This window comes from Ciconia boyciana, chromosome 2 (assembly GCF_034638445.1).
Source record: "Ciconia boyciana chromosome 2, ASM3463844v1, whole genome shotgun sequence".
Classification (NCBI taxonomy): domain Eukaryota; kingdom Metazoa; phylum Chordata; class Aves; order Ciconiiformes; family Ciconiidae; genus Ciconia; species Ciconia boyciana.
The window spans coordinates 115,556,051-115,578,827 of record NC_132935.1 but is presented as its reverse complement, the minus strand read 5'-3'; the positions used below and the strand labels follow the sequence as shown (position 1 = coordinate 115,578,827).

The 22,777-nt window shown below is 46.1% G+C and overlaps 1 protein-coding gene across 1 annotated transcript in view; it reads right to left on the bottom strand.

Moving 5' to 3' along the window:
* Positions 1-5,096, bottom strand: part of EEPD1 (endonuclease/exonuclease/phosphatase family domain containing 1) — a 65,150-nt gene extending 60,054 nt beyond the window's left edge. The window contains exon 1 of the mRNA XM_072851414.1: positions 3,980-5,096. Coding sequence (XP_072707515.1) covers positions 3,980-4,833 — 854 coding nt within the window. The 5' untranslated portion in view covers positions 4,834-5,096. The remainder of the gene's footprint in view (positions 1-3,979) is intronic.
* Positions 5,097-22,777: the final 17,681 nt, after the last annotated feature.

The following is a 22,777-nucleotide window of genomic DNA, read 5'->3' as shown; positions in this document are numbered from 1 at the left end:
CTACCCTAATCCCACATTTTTCTTTTTTTTTTTGGTGAGAAGAAGCTGTTGGTTTCTTCATCCCCCTGAGAATGGGAAGGGCATGGAGGTCAGCTGGAGGGGATGACCTGCATCCCCAGAGACAGGCCAGCTCTGACCCCCTGTCAACAAATCCCAGATTTGCCGAACCACACCTGCAAGAAACGTTGCAGGTTTGGGCAAATTCACCCCACATTTGATACTTTAATCCGATTACGCGTCACGCTCGCCTCCACGTTCATCATGTTAATCTCTTCTAAAATTACCCTCTAGTCCTCTGAATGAAAACACCTCGTTCCCCCACTCCAAACGCTGTGATAAACATAGATCCTTGTAATATGAGAAAGAGGGCAAGGACCTTGCTTTATTTCATTATTTTTGTACTGCAGCAATGAATTTCAAAACAGTTTAGCAGTAGTAGTCATGTTTACTGATTTGGTATACCTTCCCTTTGCTGCTCTTCAGAAATTTAGGACTCCTGGGCACAAGTGTGAAGGTTTGGGGTTGTTTTTTTCCCTCCACCCTTCAGCAGATTACTCTACATGACGACATTTTTTTTGCTTTTTGTTTTGAATGAAGGCACAGACCTCCTTCCTTCCTGCACAACTGTTCCCTCAATGCAAAGGCTATGCAGGGCTGGAAGACAGCAGGACCTTCATCTTCTAGCCTCACCTAGAAATGAGCAGTAATTTTCCCTGTTGTTAATGCCTGAAAGAACAAGTCCAAGGGGTCTCAAAGCTACTTGCTGTGAACTGGTCATGAAAACAAACAAACAAACAAAAACCACCAACCAAACCCCAAACCAGCCTTTCAACTGGCATGAAAATCCCCGAGATCTCACTTTGAGATTCTTTACTGGTCTTTACACAGTTTTAATACAGTCTTCTTGGCTTGCTGTGATTTATTCCTGGACTTAAAAAGCTAAGTGAGGCAGGTCCTCCAACAGGAGTACTGCAACAAGGCAGTACTCCAGCTCCTGAGACCACCCCAGACTACCTGAGACCACCCTGGACTACGAGGGACCAGCCTGCAGGAGCACGCTTACGTACGCGAGGGCAGCTGTGCACAAAGCACATCAGCAAGCAGGTGCCCATCAGCGTAGCTTGTGAGAACATCTGCCTGCTGTCGGACTAAATAGCCTTCAGATCCACCGGGCAACAGCTTGGGTCATAGCTGGAGACTTCAGCAACATGTGTGGGACATCCACTGAGTACAGAGCGCCTTGAAAACACACCCCATGGATTTCATGAGGCTGAAGTGCTGGTAAGCCCTGTGCAGCCGTGTATGTTTGTTTGCATAAGCAAGAGATTAATTCTTCCAGCTGATTATCAACTGAAGTTGATTTACCTGGGCAAAGATTAGTTTGCAAGGCATTTTATCAGTTCCTAGGGTACACGACCGGAGCCGGGAGGGAGACCATGGAGTTCACAAAGAAAAAGGCGGCACTTTCTGGCCTCAGCTGAGGCTGTTTTACAGCTGCAGAGCTCCACCGACCTCAGCAATGCTAGCACAAGCAAGAGGAAATTCCTCCCTGAGGTGCTGAGTATGACTTTTCCCAATGTATACTTTTATTCCTGCATCGTGTTGATTTTTTCTGTTCCCACATTTGTTTTCCCAGGAAAGTTTTGCAGGCTTGTCTGTGGATGCACCTCACTCTCACGTCTTTCCAGCTTCTCACGTTATCACAAATAGGATCAAGCACAGAACACAATTGCATCGTACCCTCCTTGTGTGATTGATGACACATATACGTGCAATAAAACAGAACAAAAACAAGTACTTATATCAGGCTCCTTTTAAACTTCAAAGTATCAAAGAGACCTTTCACACCACCCAGAACAGCTGAGTACCTGTTTGCTAAGCTAGATGGAAACGAAGTACCATGCAGTTTAAGAGCAAAAATAAAACAAACTGCTAGGACCACACTCTGCCATGCTCTGCCCACTGCTAGGGCCACAATGGCTAGCTTGGGCTAACGCAGGCTTATTTTGTAAGTCATTTTCTCTGCCTAACTTTTTTAATAGGTGGACTGGTTTGTTTTGGTTTTTTTCCCCAAAATGCTGAAGATGCAGAAGTGACAGACAGTTAACACTTTACTGGATGAGGTCCTTAAAAAAAACATTATATTTATGTATTTATATATATATATATGTGTGTGTGTAAATAAATAAAAATAAATCACTACTCATCTTTCTTCCAAAACTGGATTATTAGAATAATCCTGAGACTAGCGATAATCAGAGATGTTTCTTTCCTCAGCAGGTCTATCCACCTCTGCCCCCCTACCCTGATGCCCAACCCCACCAGACTTCATCCTAAGGTCCACTCCAGCCAACCAACTGCTCATGAAAGAATGAGAGCAGTGGCGAAGGGGGAAGCACGGGATACCTGAACTAGTGAAGCAGTCGAGAAATACTGAAAGATGTTAGGCTGAAGCCGTCAGCGTAACATTTGAATACCCCTGCTGGGCTATCATCTCCATTTTGGCTATCAAACAGCGATGGCTGTGAGATGACAGATGTTTCCTATGCGGGAGCATCAGGCTCCCAAGCAGTGCACAGCAGAGGTATCCCTGACCACAAATACTGTACTGCAGCGCAGGATGCCACATCACTGTCACCTTCCTTCTCATGTGCCTGACCTCCCCAACCACACTGACAAGAGCCATTATTCAGCATATTACTGGAAAGGACAGAGCTGTCAGCACTGCCAGAGGTAACGGTTCATCAGCACTTCCCCTGTCCACAATATCCCTTTTGCAGAAGTCCAAGAGTCCCCTGTCCCTATTCATGTCCAGCTGGAAGTCTGAATAGAAGCCAGAGAGAAAAGTTAGTTTCCCAATGCCATAAACTAAATGTCAGACCAGCTGGGATAGATTTTACATGTGGAGATGAAAGGATGAGAGTTATTTCAAAATCCTTATTGCATTCTTACATTTCTGTATAAAGCAGAAAGTTTAGCAAGAGAGGCATCCCCAGCACTGTTGCCCGATTACCTTCCTCAAAAAACAAAAAAACCAAAACAACAGAAACCACAAACTTCTCTCAGCTTCTCAGCCATTAACACCAGAAGCACCATCCCACTCGACCACACCACAAACAGACCTTGCTCCATGCCCACTAGCTCAGTGAAACCGGGGGCCTGCCTGGTGCTGGGACAGCACGGCCTCCCCAGGCAGCTGCCCCACGTCTTGCAGCCCCGAGGAGGAGCGGTCCCTCCAGCTCAGCAGATGCCCCATGACAGCTCGTTAATGAGCTGTGTCACCCTTGCAGGACAAGCCATGGCATTCCACGCTTGTTACACAGCCCAAACCATCCTGACTGTGCTCTCAAGCCTTTTTGATTTGAGGAGCGGATCCGAGGGAGAGCGGACTACAGCCCTAATGCTGATGTTAAGGAGGTCACCATCCAAACAAGACTTTCTGGAGAAGAGGCACTGGCAGGTCGCAGCTTGGCAGCTCTGAGAGAGGCAGATGTGGTGCTGCATCCTGCCTCCCAAAGTGGCAGAAAGATGCTCTGGGAAACATTGTAAGAAACAGGGTACGTACAGAGCAGCCCTTCCCCTGCTATTCCCCCCCAGCTTCTGGCAGGACAGACAGTCCTCCATGCCTTGTTCAAAAGGCTCTTGATGGAGAAACAATCCTTAACCAACCATTAACAGGCTCAACATGACCGACCGTAACAGCTCAGTCTTCCCCGTGCAGATGTGTGTACACACATACCTCCTCAGGAGGTCCTCCACCTTTCAAGGACCATAGCGGCTTTATCAAGGGACGGTCACTACAGTCCCAGCATTAAGACTCAACCAGGCTTCCATGCAAGAAGTGGGAAACGTTTAATAATCCTGGGAAGGAGCAAGCCCCACTCGAATCAAAACGGGACTCTAGAGTGCCCAAACCCCAAAGGCATTAACCTACAACCCTGCATGGAGCTGGGCCTACAGGTCAGGTGCTGCCTCTTACCTGTTCTCCAGCAGCGTCATGCACACGACCTCGCGCACGCCTGGGTTGTTGGCTTTCTCGATGGAGCAGCTTTGCAGGTTCCAGGTAGCTACCCTCAGGACGGGTCTGCCATCTCTCACCCCCCCGAACATCTCCACAGAGGGGCGAGTGGATATGATCTGGGTTGGACCCCCAGGAGGAAAGTCCAAGTCCTCGCTCTGGAGGCTCAGAGAAGTGGGGCTGGGGTGAGGCTTGGCAGTGAAGTTGAGGCCACCGTTGGTGTTCGTCGAAGGGGGCCGGGACCGCTCTGTGAAAATCTGATGCCTGATTTTGTCCAGAAAGGAGGAATTGATGCAGTCCATCCTCACCAGGTCCTCGATACTTTTGAAGGGCCCATGCTCTTTACGGTAGTCCACGATGCTGTTGGCGATCTTCTCGGTGATGCCACGGATGCTCATGAGCTGGGCCGGGGTGGCGGTGTTAATGTTGATCTTGGTGGTGGAGAGGTGGTGCTCGGAGGCCAGGTCCTTGCGCAGGGAGCTGGGCGAGTGCTGCGCCGAGCTGCCCTTGCTGCTCACGCAGATCTCAAACTTCACCTGCTCCAGCTTGGCCGCCCCCACCCCGCTCACCAGCGCCAGGTCCTCCACTTTCTTGAAGCCACCGATGTACTCCCGGTACTCCACGATGTTCTGCGCCACTACCCGGGTGACCCCGGGCAGGGTCATCAGCTCCTCCTCCGTGGCCGTGTTGATGTTGAGCCTCTCCTGGTTGACGAGGATGTTGCTGAAGTTGCACGCCGCGCTGAACTTGCGGCTGTGGCACAGGTCCGCCGGGTCGCGGGGGATGGAGCGGTGGCAGCCCAGGCTGCCCCCCATCTCACCGCCTCCACCGCCGCCGCGCCGGGCCGCTGCCGAAGCCGGGGGAGCGGGCGAGGGGCGCTGCCGGGGCTGCCCGCCCGCGACTCATGGACCCCCGCGGGAGGCCGGCGACGCCCCGCGGCTCCGCGCCAGGGGACGGACGGCGGCGGCTGCAGGGCACCCTGCGGACAGACCCAACGCGACACGACACGACACGACACGACACGACACGACACGCTCGATCAGGCAGACCCCGGCGCTCCCGCGGAGGGGCCCCGCGCCCTTCCTCCTCCTCCTCCTCGCCCTCCTCCGGGGACACGGCCGCTCCCTTGGCGCCGGAGCTGCCGCCGCAGACGCTGCCTGCCTGCCTGCCTGCCTGCCTGCTCGCCCGCCCGCCCGCCCAGCCCCAGCCTCAGCCCCGGCCCCGGCCCCGGCCCTGGCCCGCCGCTCCGCTCCGCTCCAGCCCCCGGCGCTGACGGCGGCTGCTGCCGCTACCCCGCGCCCCGCCGGCGGTAGTAGTAGCTCGGCGGGAGCTCCCGCCCCCTCGGCCGGGCGAGGCGGGGCCGGGCGCCGCCGCCACCGCCACCGCCTCCCGGGGCGTCACCCGCCCCGCGCCCGCCCCCGCCCGGCAGCGGCGGGGCCGGCCGGGGCTGCGGGAGCGGCCGTGCCGGCGGGACCACCTCCGGCATCCCGGCCTTGGCTCCGTCCCCGAGCGCCTGCGTGGGGCGGGGGAGGATGAGGAGGGGTGGCTCCTCCTGTCCCGCATGGGCACTCACCCCCGAAAGGTGGGCTCGGGCTCGCGGGGCCCAGGGGGACCCACATGGCCCTGCTGCCGTCACCTTGCTGTTACGGGCAGGCTTTTCTCTTCCTCCGGGTGAAGGGGATGCCGGGGTCTCAGGTGCTCAGACGCTCTCTGCAGCGTGCCCAGCCCTGAAGTTCCTTGGGCTCGCCTCTCCGCAGCTGGCGGGGCGTAAGTCTCTTTTCAAACCTCCTGAAAGCCTCATCAGTCATCTCCACTGGCTTTTTTTTGCTGTTTCAGGCACTACGCTTTCATACATCTGGGTAAAGCCTGCTTTTTTTTTCTCAAGCAATCGTGAGAGTGCTCGACAAACTGAAACTCCCTGCAGAGTGATGCCTTTGGAGATACTAGATCTGCGTACTAGGTCTGCCTCAGCCCACGGCCCCTGGTCTACTGCGTGCCTAGCCTTTCCCTGAGACAGAGTACCACCATTCCACACCGAAATTGTCGTTCTGTATCACTCAGCCGTATCAGCCGTTCTGTATCAGCGTGAGCTGGCTTTAAGGCAGTTCGTTCGTGCCCTGAGAGCCGCAGCAGCCCTTCGGTGACTTGGTAAAGTCACCAAAGTATTTACCCAGCTTCTACTGCATTGAGTCCCATGCTGCGCTGTCTGCAATGCTATCTGTAGCCAAATTAGCTCATTTAACACTAGCTTGACTGTGCCCACACAGGAGTGACTGCAATGTCAATGAATCCAAAATATAATCAGTGGGTGTAATTGAAAGGAAGGGGGAGGAAAACCGAAAGAAAGAGCAACATATGCTTGCAGATGCCAGCTACGCACCCTGATGCTGCCTGATGCTGACAGTATACGTATATTTCTTTTAGCCGGACAGAATATGTTGCACGTATATTTTCAACATCAAGACTCTTGGTTGGCCCTCTAATGAAAGTTAAACAGCTTGTAATAGCGGCTTACGCATGTATTTTTCATGGCAAGTTAATGGAAATTATTCGGGTTCACCTAAAATAAAAGGTTGAATTTGTTCAGCTTCCTGGGGAAGGGGAAGGAGAATGTGACGTGCATAAGGGAATGCAGGCTGTGCCGGGCTTTCAGATTGCACAGGGGCACTGCTGCTTTAACATTTGCACTAGATATTCTGCTGCGGATCACACATTTCTCTTCTGCTCGCCTGAGCAATAGAGTTAGTTAATTATCATTATGGGAATGGGTACTGGCTGCATTAGGGTATTGGCTCTCTGCTGACTGTTGGAGTGGAGAAAGCGCTCGCTTAGGTGATTAAATGCTTCCACGTCTACTGGAAAGTGCTCTGTGCTCTGCGATAACAGTGGCCAATGCAGCAGCAGTCATGCTGGGCCTAATCCTGCTGGGATGATACCAGCACAGAGCTGGAAACGATTAACCATTGAAACGAGTATCCTTTGCAAGGCAATATTATTACGGTAATAGCTCCACAAGCTGTTACCTCAATGGAGAACCTACTCTTCTGCTTTCTACAGCAGGTTGTTTCAAATTGATCCAGGCTCATTAAATAAGTTTTGAAGCTGAAAAGCACCAAAATCCATCTGAGGCATCATCTACGTTGCAGGCAGCACGAGGTTTTCTGTGTTTCGGAGAGAAGGCACAAGCATCTCCAGAAAGAAAATAACAGATGTCCCTCTCGTCCAGCACTTTCTGTTGTCAGCAGCTACTCAACATTTTTTGAATCTGCAGCACCGAGATAACTTGCAAGGCTGGATGCAGCTGAGGGAGTGGAACTCAGAGGGTTGTAATGGGTGTCCCATCACCTAATCCAGAATATGACCTATGCTAATGGCAGGTACAGGGGAGAGAAGGGGGGTTATCACTTCATTAGCCTCTTACCCTTATTTTTTTGTCAACACTATGAAAATGACAGTTACAGGGAGCTTACTGAGCTCTGAGTCAACTTTTGACACATCTTGGTATTTTTGGGAAGTGCCAAAAGCTGTGAAAAGGTACAGGTTTGGTTTATACTTTAAAAGGTTAAAAAAAAAAAAAAAAGATGAGTCGACTGGCTTGACATCAGTGTTAGGCAATCCGTTAACATGAGAAAGCTAAAAATGGGGCGCAGTCAGTAAATGATTGAAAAAACAATGGCGAAATTATTGACAGCTAGTGTAGGCAACAGAAGATAAATCTTGTGAAACCCAGGTAGATACTAGATTTTATCTTCGATCCAATCCCAAGCTCAGTGTATTTGAATTTATTCAAGAAGTGATTGATCGTGGTCTGTTGGTAGGCACTGGCTGGCAGGTAGCCTGCCTGGGCTGCTCGGCACCTAACGTGGCAAGTGGCCACAAATCCGGGATTCCTGGATCTCCGTCAGCCCCAACAGGTTAGAGAGCTCTGAGACACTGTGGGTGGCTTATTCCTCAGGATCCACAGCTCACTGACTACCGAGCAGCTGGCTGCCTGCCAAGGCTGGCTTAAAAACCTCTCAACAGAGGCAAAATTGAGTTTTGCTGCTTTGAGGGTGGAAATGCAGGGCTGACCTCCCAGGACCAGGCAGGCTTCGGCAGTGAGAGGAGAGGGGAGGGCACCTGCAAAAGGCCCTCAGGAGCAGCCATCGCCCATCACACAGGGTGTTTTCGTGTATCACTGTATGGTGTTGCAAAGCGGGCAACAAGGGAGCGACGGTTTTATCACTGCCCAGCAGCCATCTGATGATCTTGGGCTTGCTTTGCCGCTGTCTAAAGCCTCCCTAGGCTGACCAACTCGCACCCTGTCCCCCCAAGCAGCTAGTGAAACAGGTTCCTGGGCAGCCAAGTGGCACTGGGACAAGTAGCTGGCCATGCGGGAAACCCAGGGGTAGGGTAGTGTCATCTGCTTGCCAGCTTTGGGGGTCTCAAATTCCTCTTCCCAGGAATTGTTCAAAGTGGAAAGAAGAAAACTAAACTTTTTCCATAGGAAGGAAGTTCTCCAACACTTAAAGCTTTTAAATGCAATGTTTAAGGAAGAGATGGAACTGCTTGAACACATAAAGGTGGGGTGGATGCAGATACTGCTGAGCAATGTTTTTTGACTTAAGTTAGGCAAAGAATCAGCCTAGAAGGCACTACATTTTAAAGGCTTAACTTCTCAGCATTTTGAGATGGTCTTAAAAAAATCTATTAGTCTATTTTCACATTTCCCAAAATGCATCATTGACATTGCAGAGACTCTAAACAAGTAAAGTCTGTTTCACGATGCAGGCTAGAAGGAGCCAGGAGATGTTGCTCAACAGAATACCACAGACTTTGCCTTCAGTTGCCTTTGCAATTTCAGTTCCTACCAGCCCACCATGTGATAGCAGCGCCTTTTCCAGCTCTTGCTTACATGGCCTTTGGGAGCTGAGGGCTTGGCACTGAGGAGCAGTCACCCTCCTAAGGACTATATTTTCAGACCTGCTGCACTAGGCTCTTAACGGGCAAGGACTTGAAAAGGCAGCTGATTAACTGCAGTGCCTGTATTTTTATTTAAAGGAGCTATTAAAATAATTGTTTTCCTTCTGAGAGGACATCTTCAGTAACACTTGTAACAGATGCCCAAGGCAGAAGACAGACAGTGTTTTTATGAAGACAAGTAATAACAAGTAGGAGTTAGCAATTTCATGAGAAGTGGGACTTAGGAAGTCTGATTTCTGATGGCTCTTTCCTCTGTTGATTTTCTGATGTATAATAATAATGCCAAGGATCCATTAGTCTCTCAGTGGGGTCACTAATTTGGATGTTTCTGTTCTACACAGCCATCAGTTTTTGTGGGACTTGTAGGAACTCTGTATTTTATGAGACATTTAACCTCTCTGTCAAATTTGCTTGAAATTAGCCCACACACTAATACAATCCCTGGGGAGGGGATGATGAGCAGAATAGCAGAGAACACAATCACATGAGTTTTTTCTTAGGAATCCAAAGTCTATGGTGTGAGCTGTTTTTTCTGTAAGGCATTTTATATGGCTGCCAAACTTGTTGCAAAAAGATTAAGTGATGTCACCGGTGCTGGGTTGCCAAGTTACGCATGTCACATCCTACAAAGAAACACAGTCAGAAGGGTGAGCAGAAGTGACTCATCCTTATACCTTGATTAGGGCTTCTTTTTGGTTGGTGTTGGGTCTGAAACCCTCTCCCTCCCACAGGAGATCCCAACCACTGGCCCGCCGTTCTCTGTTGTCAGTGTGTGATGGGACAGCTCATCCTGGAGGGAAATGAGAGGAACCATGCTAGAGAGGATGTTCTCCAGCAGAGCTTTAGATGTGGTTTCCAGTTTCCTTAGACAGCAGGGGAATTTAATTCCCATCTCCTACATCTGAGGTGACACTGTTAATTACTCAGATATCCCTTGGGTTGCAGGGCCAGAAAGGAGTTAAAAAATCTAGTCCTTCCTTCACCCCAGGCAGGGTCAACCAAGGCCATGCTTACAGCTTCTGTAAGCTTCTTGCCTGCTCTGGGACTCCAATGCAGGCATCTCCTGAAATTCCCGGGTGAGAGACGTGGGACACAGTGGACCTGTGCCATAACTAATGTTTTCTTTGAGGCCCAGTCTGGCAAGACTCTTGTAAAAATGCCCACAAATCACTACTTTGTGATTTTGGCAGGGGAGAAAGTCAGAATTTGTGACTTGCGAGCTAGGTGTCTAAGCTCTCACCCTGGGCAAGCTTCCAGTGGTTCCACCCAGAAGCAAGCATCAAGTGGATTTTTGTGAAAAAGATATGGGCAATGAGATTTTAGGCACCTCGAGAGCCAAGCAATAGGAGAGGGAAGGTAAGCCAACATGCTGGAAAGGGATGTTCGGTATAGAGTTCAGCACTTCACACAGCGCTTTGGTTATCAACAGCTGGACAGCCAGCCCCTCAAACATTGCCTCTCATATAGACCTCTTACCCTTCAAATGTCTTTAGGTGATGTCTCTTGGTGGCAGATAGGGATTTAAAATGCAAGCAGGTCAGCTCACTAATTTATACTGAACCATGGACTTCACAGGCAGTGTGTTTCATTAGTCCTTTCTAAACGTTTGCATTTCAAAAGCAGTATAACTTGTTGATGTTTAGTGCCAGAAATAGTGATAAATATTGAGGCCTATCTCCTGATTATTCTGTTGTTTCACTGAATAAATTACTATTTTGCATTATTTGTCATTTATAGCTTACTTGTAGTTACTAGTTACCTTCTACTACATGGAGAGTTAAAACATAATTAATTTTCGTGTTCACGAATTTTAAAAAAATGTTTAAAAAATACATTTCATGTTTACTTTTGACTTTTCAGATAGTTTCATGAACATTAACTAGTTAACTCATACAGACAGCTTTTTAACTCAAAGTGATTCTGCAGTTACTGTAGCAGCCAATGCAATTCTGCCCAGACTTAAATATTGCTTATAACTTCTGCTATTTCGGGGTTTTGCCTTTGGGGTTTTTTGGTATAAAAATTTAAGAGCTCAGTATCCACTTCTCATTCACATGAACAGTTGTGCTTCAGACCCTGAAATTATTCAGAGAGACAAAACCTGGACTCTTAGTTCTCCTCATTTTCTCAGGTGTAAGGAGAGAACAGTCAGGTCTTCGTGTTGTTTACTTGTGCTAAGACTAATTTGTTTCCTGTCTGTGCCTCTTCATGTGTAAACTTCTGTTTGTCAAGAAGAAAATAAACCACAAAGTAGAGTCAAATTTTCCCTTAGCCCCAAATTCTCAGAGGAGATCTGTGGAGGACAGAGCCTCAGTATAAAGCCGTAGCTCTGCTGAGGATCAGGTCATTGGTTTATGAAACAGTAAATGTTTTGTTTAAGACTTTTCACACAAAACATAGCATCTTGCATAAATGAGCATCTCTGCACTACTCTCTTGAGAAAATCTGTCTCTCACATTTCAAGTCCTGCACCAACAATTAAAATGGTTTCATGACTTCCACCACTCCCAGCGGACTTCGAACTTCTCTGAGGAGCCTCCCCGACAAGTGACACCTAGCTGCCTAATCATTACAATATCTTCTGTGAAGATTTGATCAAATTCCCATAAAGACAGAGGAAGGATGCCCAGAATGATTCCAAAGGATGCTCTGTTGATTTACGCAAGCAGGCAGACTTGTGCTGTTGATGGAGTTGACTCATGTGGTTCTCCATCTGAAAGTCAGGTTTGTTCAAATGAGAGCATAAAGGAGGTACGAAAGCAGGACAGCATAGAGGTCTTCCTCTAGAACCAGGTCCTGTAGGATGGCTGCTTGGAGGAGACAGGCAAGCTCAGGTCAGCAGCATCTGGGGGAATTGGCAGCAGAGCATCTGAGCAATACTGGACCACCGGAGGACAAACAAGTCCCTAAGCACCTGGAGATGAACACCACTGGGCTATTTAAAACAGAAAATGAAGGACCCATTAAATCTCGCTTGGATCCCTGGAAAGACCCTGGCACAAATAAGGATTTTAAGTACTTGGAAGATAATTAGGTGTTCAAAAAACCCACCGGCATGGCTTTACTAAACTCACTTTTTTCTTTGACAGGGCAACTGGCTTGAGGGATAGGACAGAAACAGCAGATTAATGACTAAGGGTGTAGAAGAGAGTATACTTACAAAGCTTGTGGGTGGCACCGAGCTGGAGGGCCTGCAAGGACTTTGGTGGGTAGGATCAAAATTCAAAATAGACTTCACAGATCAGAGGGACGTTCCAAAACTGACAAGATGAGTTTTGGTAGAGACCTAGGGAGGAGAAATCCACAGCATCCGTTCAAACTGAGGAATGACTGAGCCACAGATGGGGCAGAAAAAGCTCAACAATGTAAACAGGAATCAGCAGGATGGCCCATTAGTTAGAGACCAAAGGCTGTTTCTAGCTGATCTCATGAATCCTTCCAACATGATTAGGAAGATAGCTATGCAATGACACAATTACTGTCAAGAACATGATGCTTAGAGCCACCATACCAAAGTATTGATGAATTACTGCCAGATGTTGTACAAGTGGCAAAAACCAAACTGTTCCCCCAAAACAAAACCCACAGCCCCGAAGTGCTTCTTGTTTTAAGCCTAGATCCTAGTCCTTGCTTATGCCAAATAATATATACTCTGATAAATTGGATGGCCTAATTGGAATCACAGGGGTATGAAGTACTGCTGGACAGGAATAAAGCTTGCGTAGTCTCTGGTGAGGAGTTTGCTTCCTGAATAAGGGCTTAAATTACATAAGGTGTCAGAGTGTTCTTTTTACTGTATGTGACGTTATGGCTGAGGTCACATCCACAGCTCCAAACCTTGGTCTAGCCAAGCATCATCTGCTTTGGAGAGGCTTTTCCAAAGTTTGAAGAGCCATGAGGAAAAATAGCTGTCACCATCTTACACAAGCTTTTGCGCTATGTCAGCGGCACGAGCTCCCCACACTGCAGGACATTCATTCCTATTCACCTGGTGTATTTGTTAGTGTGACTCAACATGAAAACAACACAGCAGATATTGGTTGGCTGTAATTTCTATGCAAACTTTCTTCTGAATATTATGGGACTTCTGGTTTTCCTGTGATGGATTCTCAGACTTTGCTGTGGTTCAGGAATGGCTCCCAGCACCTTCTGCTTCAAAAACGATCTCACTACCTATCCTGAAATCAGGTTTTAATCCTTCTCCCAAGTGTCCCGAAGCATGCAGTTGATTAATTCTGATTTCACGCCGCAGATAGCCATGTCACACACTCATACCCTTGCCAGCTGGTACACAACCCACATTCTTCCCATGTTAGTCATGGAGCACGTCTGCCTTTGACTTACACAGTGTCAGACAATTATGGGACACAGGGTGCTCCTCCCGTGACTCAGGAGACGTTCTTGTCTCCTGATGCTGCAAGGTGCTGGGCATCCCTATCCTGCCACCTACCAGGTGACATCAGGGGATGCTGGTATCTCACCAGTGTGACTCCTAAGATAGGACAGGAGGAAGAAGGAACACTCAGCAGGGACAATAAGCTCACAGAAATGGCACCCAAAGGTGCCAGCTGCTGAATCTGACTGTTTCTCATGTGCACATGAGAAACCACACACATGCAAGCTGTGGCAGTCAAACACCTCCAGGAAGACGAACACTGCTCCTTCAGTATATATACCATACTGCCATCCCAAGTGGACGTGAACTCACTCCACGCTTAATATAGGGCTGACTGCATGGTGACCTTTGTGCCTTGGGCTTCCGAGTATCAGGTACGTCTTTTGGATATGCCAATTCCCTTGGCCTGCCTGACATATCCAGCACTCCTAGGCAAAGTCATCAGGCTGCCCACAGGTCACCTCTCAGACCATGAGATTTGCCAGGTATGAGTTACCCAAACTAAGCAATCAGTTGCTGTTAGGTGCACTACAGCCTTCATGCTTCACAGGGAGGGGGAGACTGATTTTCAGCAAACCAAGGCATCACTCACGCTATTTTTTGTTTCCCTGCAGCTTTTTCCATTGCATTTGACTGCTTGCAGGCATTACTCCTCATAGCATAGAACAGTAGGGGTTTAGAAAGGCAGGTTAAAAGAGAACCCAGAATGGTCTCCATTTATTTTAGAGGACTTCAATATAGATATTATCTATCATATCAATAGGAGTCTGCAGGTTTCTAATGGCTGCTGGCCCAGCTCAGCGAGGTCTTTGGACCTGAGCCTGCCATTGCATGCTGTGCATGAGAATCTGCCATCTGCACTGCCCTCGTTGAATCCAACTTTCTGTAGTGTGATTATAACTAGCGGGAGAGAAGGGGATTGCTCAACATGAGGAAGGGTATCAGCACGTGGCCTTCACAGGATGTGTTTGAGATAGGCAGCCGTACATGCTAACAGTTGGCAGGGACACTAAATTGCATTCACATCAATTGATCTTGATACCATCTGGTTTTGAAAGGGCTAATTCTGCCAAAGACAAACACTCGATGGTTCTCGCTGTCTTTGCAGTAGATTGAAACGAAATGGAGAAGGAGTTTTGCTCCATCTGTATTCTTTTGTCCTTGCTGCTTTTAGATAAGGGGACACAAATTTGCAGATTTCCTTTGGATTTAAGCTGGTAATTGTTCAAGGCACAATGATGACTCTGTATCACGAGAACAAACGATGAAGGAAACATTGTTAGAGAAGAAATCCCTTGAGTCAAGGAAGGCACTGTTTTTTCCTCCTTCGTTAAGCTCTGAATTTGATTTGATTTTGCTGGGCAGAGGCTCTGGCAGGTGTAACGTGGGGTGCACTGCCCAGCAGAAACATTCCACCTGTACTGCAGGATCATAAACCAAAGTAAATACACAGAGACAAGTTCTCTGAGGTGTTTGCAAGTCCCTCGGCAATGCCGGGGCATTCTTCCCCTTGGATTTCAGGAAGGGTTAGAGATTCCTAGGAAATCAGACTAGGTGCCATGTGTGAAAACCAAAAGGCAAAACAAGAATTGGTGTTACCTTAAATCAAGTGGAGAAAAAAAAAAAAAAAAAAAAGAAGGAAATAAAAGAATCTAACCAAAAAAAACCAAAAAAAAACCCAACAATAAAAGCCAACACTCATGTTTTTAAATCAAAATGTTCAGAAAGATTGTATCAAGGAGTTTCACTTTCCAGAACTGGAACATTCAATAAAAAGTCAACTATAATCTTGATTTAAAAAGTTGAATTAAACTTAAAAGAAAAATTATTGGAAAAATGGAATATCCCAACAAAATTTCCTTGATTAGAAAAGGGCGTCTTGCTAAAAGTGTCAGACATTTGTGATGTCAAACAATTGTTCTAAGTTCACTGTTAAAAAAACAAAAAAGCCCAAAATTTTAGGATTTTTTTTTTTCCAAAAAGGCTGGAGAAGTCTGCAATATTTGACTGATCTACGTTGTTAAAGGAACCAGCTGAAAAGGGGTTTACCTCACTATGCTATGTTACTTCGTAGGGTCAGCTATTTAATGCTCACATATTTTAATCTTTGGATAAAGCTCAGGGACTGCCACAGATAAGATATCAAACATTCTCCGTGCTGTCTTCTAAGTTGCCTATGGCTTCACTTAACAGCTCCCTGACTCATATGATGGCATTGCAAGAGGCTCATAGCCAGGCCCACTGAGAGGCATTTCAGATCCAGGAGCAAATTATCCAGGAGAAGTTATTTTCTTTGCTTCCCACCTTCTGTGCCACCTACTTTCCTTCCTCTTGGCATCCACTCCTGCTCTTTAGAGCTGTTTATGACTTGGAGCTAGCAGAGGCAGAGGAGCAGCAGCAAAGGCTGAGCTGGGCGAGGAAGCGTCGGACGGCACAAGGGTTTCTCTCAGCACCCAATTTTATCTCCTCTTCATAGCTCTGCTCAGAAGGCTCTGCCAGCCCACCACTGTGGGGTTTTTGTTCCTGCTGTCAACCGAGAGACCCTTCCCTGTGCCTCTGAAATGTTAAAGCTGTGTTAAGATTCAAACTCAGTGCTAGGATTGCCAGGATAAGAAAGGGGCTCTCATTTCTGGATGCAAGAGGAGAAAATCTGTCATTCCTAACCATGGCCTAGTTATTATTATTAAGACTAATAAAACTAATTTAATATTATTAAACTCTTTAAATGTATTCAATTTCAGCAGAAAATTCTGAGAAATCACCCTGGGGCAGGAGTCCAGAGAAGCTGAGGAATCACCATCCTTGGAGATATTTAAAACTCAACTGTATGTGATCCTGAGCAACTTTGAACAGGAGGTCAGACTAGATGATCTCCCTTCCAACCTCACTTATTCTGCACTTTTGTAGAAGATTGTGGTCTTGGACTTGTTGCCTTGGTAAACGGCAGCTGGGGGAGGATTTGGTGAGCTGCAGACAGCACGGCTAAGAGAGGGAGAGGAAGGGAGTAGAGGATGGGTAGTACAGGACTGGTAGTTTCATATCCGCTCTTGGCAGATCTGTGGGGATAACCATCTCATTTTAAACTGATGAAGTAGCTTACAGTTGTATGTTATTTTTGAGAGTTAAAGATGATATGGGATCTAAACTGGATCAAAAAAAACCCAAGCAAAAAATCCTCATCCATCTTCTCTCAAATAATTAAGAGTTTTTTCTGATTCTGCAGGCATGGAGATAGTGGTTTGTTAATACTGTACAAATAAATCCACGAGTCCCGAGTCAAAGCTCTGTTGAAATGGTCCAGCAGAGAGACTCCCTAGTCAAGAAGAGGTGCCTTCTCTGGGGAAGGAGAAACAAGGCAGCCTTCAACCAGCAACATCACAGAGCTTTTATTCTGCTGTCACTCTGCATGATATATGGGGTTAATTTTAAGAGAGAAAAAGCTGGCAGGCTTTTTTTGCCAAATAGGGAGAAGTTCGATCACTTCCAAACAATGGAAGCAAAGAGGACTCAAGGGAATTATTAATCTTGTAAATGGAATTTGATTTTCTAATGCAAAGAGCAGGCTTTAATTACTACAAATTGAAGCAATACAACATTTCCTTACTTAAAAAGTTTGAGGGTTTTTTTGTTGCTATGACCACTATGCAAAGGAGATGCGTGTGCTTAGGAGTCCTAGCAATTATAGTAGGGTTTAACTTCAGACAACTACTTTGTAAAAATTACTATAATTGACAACAGGAATGTTTTCCTTTAACTTACTTCTCTTAAGGACCAAACAGATACCATGATGCGCGCATAGTCATTGTGTGAGATATACTACATCGGCACAGAAAGGGACAATTCCTCTGCTTCAGGAAAGGGACCCTTTCTTCATTTGAGAGCATGGCCCAGAAGAGAAGTAACACAAATGGATCTCCATCTCCCACAGTAAATAGGATCTGCCATCCTTCGGAAGAAAGACATCAAATACTAAAGTCACATAAAGATTCTCCTCAATACTAGATGAAAGAGTCCTTGCTGGCTTGCAGTCATTATGTTTGGTAGCATCTATAATAAATAATCAGATTATGACTAATTGCATTAATAGGATAGCCCAGGGATCAATGCACATGATACGATACATCACTCTGGCCAGGTTTTCAGGTTTAACTGTCCACAGTTTATTCCATAGCTACACTCTTCTTCACTTTCATGGTCGTGTCATGGGCTGGGGACACATGTACTGGTTCCTGGCATCACTTTTGGAAATAGAAGTTCCAAAACTTGAGGACACTGAAGGAAAAAAAAGTAAACTCCCACACTCCTGTGAAGCTTTCCGAGTATGAAAAAAATGCATGCTGTGTTTGTTAGAGGCTGCAGTTGAATTAGCATTTAATTACATTAACATTTAACGCTTAAAAATGTCAGGAAAGGACTGAGGGGGGGAGGGGAATAATAAATCAGAACTCAGAATAGAGACAGATGAGACGCTCACAAGTTTAAATGCCTGATTTGGATTCCCAATGAAAAAAGTCTCCATTTTTCTTGACTCATGCCATACTGTAAACAAAAATTTAGTGTGTTCGATCTTAAAATGCCCCTGCCTCCAGCTTTCTAAACTAGTTGAAGCTAATCAAATTTAACTACCACTTCCAATTAATTTTGTTCCCTGGAATGTTGTTTGATAACGAAAATCCTCATGGGGATAAAACAGATCATGCTCTTCCGAGGTCTCAGGACTACCAACCATGCTCCATTTAACTTCAGCACTCATCCGAGCAGGAGCTTCAATCTTTTGCAGGGAGTAGATACACTCAGGGCGGACGCAGCAACTAATGCTGTGCCTGCACAACAAGGACCGACTCCAGAGAGCTGCTGCTCACGTTCAGCACCTTGTTTCTTGAGCCGCATAGCTCAGAAGCTTGCGCCTTCAGGAGACCAGTGATCTGTCAGACTGAGAAGAGACTAGACATATAGTCAGTGCATCCAGCTGAGAGAATACAGAAGCTGGATACATGGACAGTCCTGCTAATGGAAGAAGTCCAATGCTGTCATCCTTTTAATAATGAGATTTCTCCAACCAGCAGCTGTACAGAAGACTGTGGTCCTGGTTATCTCCTACATAAAGGCCAGATGGAGTATTTTTCAAGGCTCTTCTTGAGGATTTTTTTTTTTTTTAATTATTATTATCCCCTCAAATCTCAGTGGGGATTCCTACAAAGTATAAGCTGTGCAGTCCTAGAAGGTCCAGTAAAAGCCTGTGTCTTTGTGTTGTTTGGGGAATGATACTGCAACGGGATCACATTGCCGAGAACTTGGGATTTCATAGCAAAGTGAAATTACACATAGAAGAGAACATTCATAAAATACATTAATTTTTAATGAAGACATTAAACACTCAGAGCTTTGTCTCTTCACTTCTGTGCCCAGCCTACTGCCTCTGTAATGAGGCCCCAAGCCTTGGAAGTACAGAGATGCCTCAGTGTCTCTCTGCTAGAGAGACTTCAGGTTTTTGGTCTCTTCACTTAGGAAACTATTTGACAGTAATGGATAATAATGAAACTAAGCTGCCTGGAAGATTTGAGAACAAATGGTTTTCTGAGCGGGGCTAAGGACTGCGTGGCCTTGACAAGTCTTCTCACCGTACAGAAAGCCCCAAGCAGGATCTCTTGCAGATTGTGGTGAGCAGGGCAGTGGCCAGGGGGCTGGGGCAAATGAAGTGAGGGATGATGGATCTCCAAAAATGGCCAGAGAGATTAATACAGCTTCACACAATGCATTTCACCTCCTCTGCTTTATCCTAAAAGCTAGGTTCGGGCATACTACATATGTCTCCTGCACTTCCAGGATAGGACGTGCAGGGAGGAAACCCTTTGGGAAAATACAAGTGAAGGTATTTCCCTGGAAATGGCCGATGATCCTAGGTCACAGAACAAAATGTTCAGAAGTACTTGCTCTGCCACACTTTAAAAGGAGTGGGTCTGAGAAATGAAAAGCTACCCACGTGGGATTGGAAGTCATCTGCTGGGGTCCTCTCCCCAGTCTTTCTAATCAAAGTGCCTCAGGAACATCACAGAAATCTTTCCTCATAGCTTCTTTGTTACGCCTGGAAGTGCCATTAACCTCTTTTTACAACAGAAAAACTAGACAATAAAATGAAATGCTGAAATCACGGAGCCTGATCTGTCCCAGGCTTTCCCCTTGTCCCTGGAACTACTCCATCACATATCCTGTATGCAGACAATCCTGTAGAGTCAAGCCAATAGGGAGAGAAAATGGGGACAGCCGTTTGTTTTGAGAACCATCATCCAGATGCTGCATTTATCCTGCATGAGTCAAAGCAAATATTTTCATCCTTCAGCACTCTCCCCTGCCAGCTCCCCAATTTTCCAAGGCAATATCCATAGATTGGAATTTCTGTATGGACATGAAAATGAAATATTACTGTACTGTAATAGCTTTTGGCATGGACATGTATTGCATTTGAGTCATTGCTCATGATGTTTTTATTTCTGAACTGTGAAATCTTGGCCACCTGACTCTTAGATTAATATATTAACAAGATAAAACTATATACTGTAAGGCTTCTTAGATAAAAAGCTTAGCTATGCAAGGGCTTCCTACTACCCTTTTTATCCTTCGCTATGTCAGAGTGAATTGTAGCATCTAACTCTTCAGCTAAAACCTGTATTCAACACTTAATGCTCAACAGATAGGATAATATTTATTTTATTTTGGGGTTTAATTTTAGATGAGGTGACATGCAACAGAATGGAGCACAGTCACTGGAAAATGGTCTCCCGCAGTGTGGTAAGTGACAGAGTACAAGTGAGTAATGCAGAGGCAATTAAAAAAAGGAATATACCCCTGGAAGTTGGCACCCTATAACCTCATGACTAAGTAGGCAAGCAACCAAGTGAATGCCAACATCTTCAGCTATGTTCATACAGTATGCTGCTCACAGCTAACCATACTGCAGAGCGCGAGGGGCAATGGTCCAAATGAGGAGAGCTTTGGTTGAGTTCTGTGGCAGTGTTTTTTTTTTCACAACACAGAGGGGCCCTCCACACACCAGCCTTCCCTCCCTGTGCCACTATCCGTGAAGTCACTCAAGATCATGCAGTGCAGCTGAATAAGTTGGAAGGCCTTGTGTTACATCAGACATCACTGTCCATGCAATAAAGCTTTCAAGAACCTTTCAAGGGACTATGCTCATCTTGCAGCATGTGCATAGTCCCATTGGCTTGGCTGGCTTAGTGGTCCCGTGTGCATGCTTGTGTTTCTTTTGCTGGAAGAATTCCTCTCCAGATGTCTCTATTTGCCTAGCTTTTAAGAGGCTGCACGACCTCAGCAATGTGACTTACTAAGTTACAGGAGCTGGGACTTTCAGCAGTGTACTTTAAGCGTGCAAGCAATGCATGCAACAGTTGTTGGCACTCTCCTCTGGGAGAGACGATCTACACTGCAGCTACAAAGGTAGTGAGAACTGGGGGACAGGTGGATTTAAATAAATAACTAAATAATAATTTGAAAGTGGCCATGATGATAGAGCAGGGAAAGTGTTAAATCTCCTCCTAGTTTAGACTGCAGGGTGGAAAAGACATTTTGCAAAGTTCATTTCAGAAAGACACAGAGACAAAGAGCTAAGATAGGCCTAACTCCGAGTTTCATATCTGTTACCAAGGCATTGTATAGTCTTAACTATGACAGCATCTAAGTTATCACACCAAGGCACTGAAATTAGTCATAAAACAGAGCACTATAATTCATACTGTCAAAGCTATTTTTGTTCACTTGGAGCTGTTTTTACAGACTGACATAATTGGACAACAGGTATGACAAGCCTTCACTGTGATGTTATCTTCACCAAACCAAAGACTTTGTTGTAGGAGGGGATGAAAAACAAGGCTCTGCCAAACAACACAGCATGGAGAAAGCCTACCTAACCTGGGGAAATCAGGAGGCCACGTTCTTCTTTCTCTGAAGCTAATACCCGTCCCACCAAAGCTACCTCATTGTAAGGATCAAGAAGTCTAGCAATATTTCATGCTGGCAATTTCCTAGAAACCAGTTATAAACAGAAGACATGAGCAATAAGGGGGAAGAAAGAAGAAAAAAAGAAAAAAGAAAAAAAAAAACCATATTTCTGATCTAAATAGTCACCTTTCAGCAAGCTCCTGCCCTAGGCAGCTGGCTTCTGTTTCTACATTCCCCTTTACAGTCCCACCTGCAAACATGACCATACACAACCACACTCTTCAGAGCACATGAGGTGTCAGCATGATGGGGTACCTTTACCTTATCAAAGGAGAACATATATGACAGCCTACACAGCTCATCTTTACTGAGCCAAGCAATACCCCAAAAGAACAAGAACTTGTTGGTACTTCATCATTATTAGTATCCTTTAGTAGTAACTTTTTCATAGTGCTTCCCACCTTGCAGACAGATTCACTTCTTGTATCGCCCTCATCATAGAAGTAGTTAATGTTCAGCCTCATCTCACCAAATGGGCAGCTCTGGCAGAGAAATTAAGCTGGAGCTCTGTGGCCACACAAGGCTACAAACTGTGCTGCTTAGCACACTAGACTGTGTCTCAACAAAGCAGCACCTACACAGGCACAAGACAACCAAAATAAAATGAAATGAAATATTTACCTCCTCCTGGCTTCAGCTTGGTCTGTGCTAAAAAAGCCCCTGCAAATCCTTCCCAGCTTTACTCTCAGAGGCTCTGCTCAAAGGCAGCTGACAGCTGAGGCTTAAAAACCACATTGATTAGAGTTGGCCTGTGCTGAGTTAGAAAACCTGATGCTTAAAAGAGGCAGCAAGTAGCTAGCATCCCGTGTCATTAGGAGATGTTTTCCCTATAGCATCTAATGAGCTGGCACAGCATTGCCTTTCAGTGGGAGCTCCTCATCTCACTGAGATTGCCTGACAAACTTCCCTGAGCACAGGCTACTTCTTTGTCATCCTTCCTGTAGTGTTTAGCCCTGGATAGGAATAACAGAGGCTGCTATAATATGAATAAGGAAAAAAAAGAAATCCCACTGTGCTGCTGACACCAGGAGAGCTCATTGCCCTGTGGTAAGTAAGGTGATAATAATTCTTCCCATCCTGATAGGGCTCACCAAAATGTCAAAGCTGATAGCTGCCCTTTCCCTTCTGACTTGATAGTTAGTCCCTGAGAAGGAAATAAATTACTGAGCCACTTAACACCTCATTAGAAGTTAAAACTATATATTCAGCATCTCCAAGTAGATTTTTAAAGCAGCTTGGGTGTTTAACAGCAAGCTGTGAAGTTAGCTCTGATGGTATACAGCACCATTTCCTTAAGGGAAGCTTTTCCTTTAAATGACTAAATCCCAGGCAAATAATTGTTTCCATTCTCCCTGCTTAGCTGTCCTGGTTTGGGTTGTATAGTC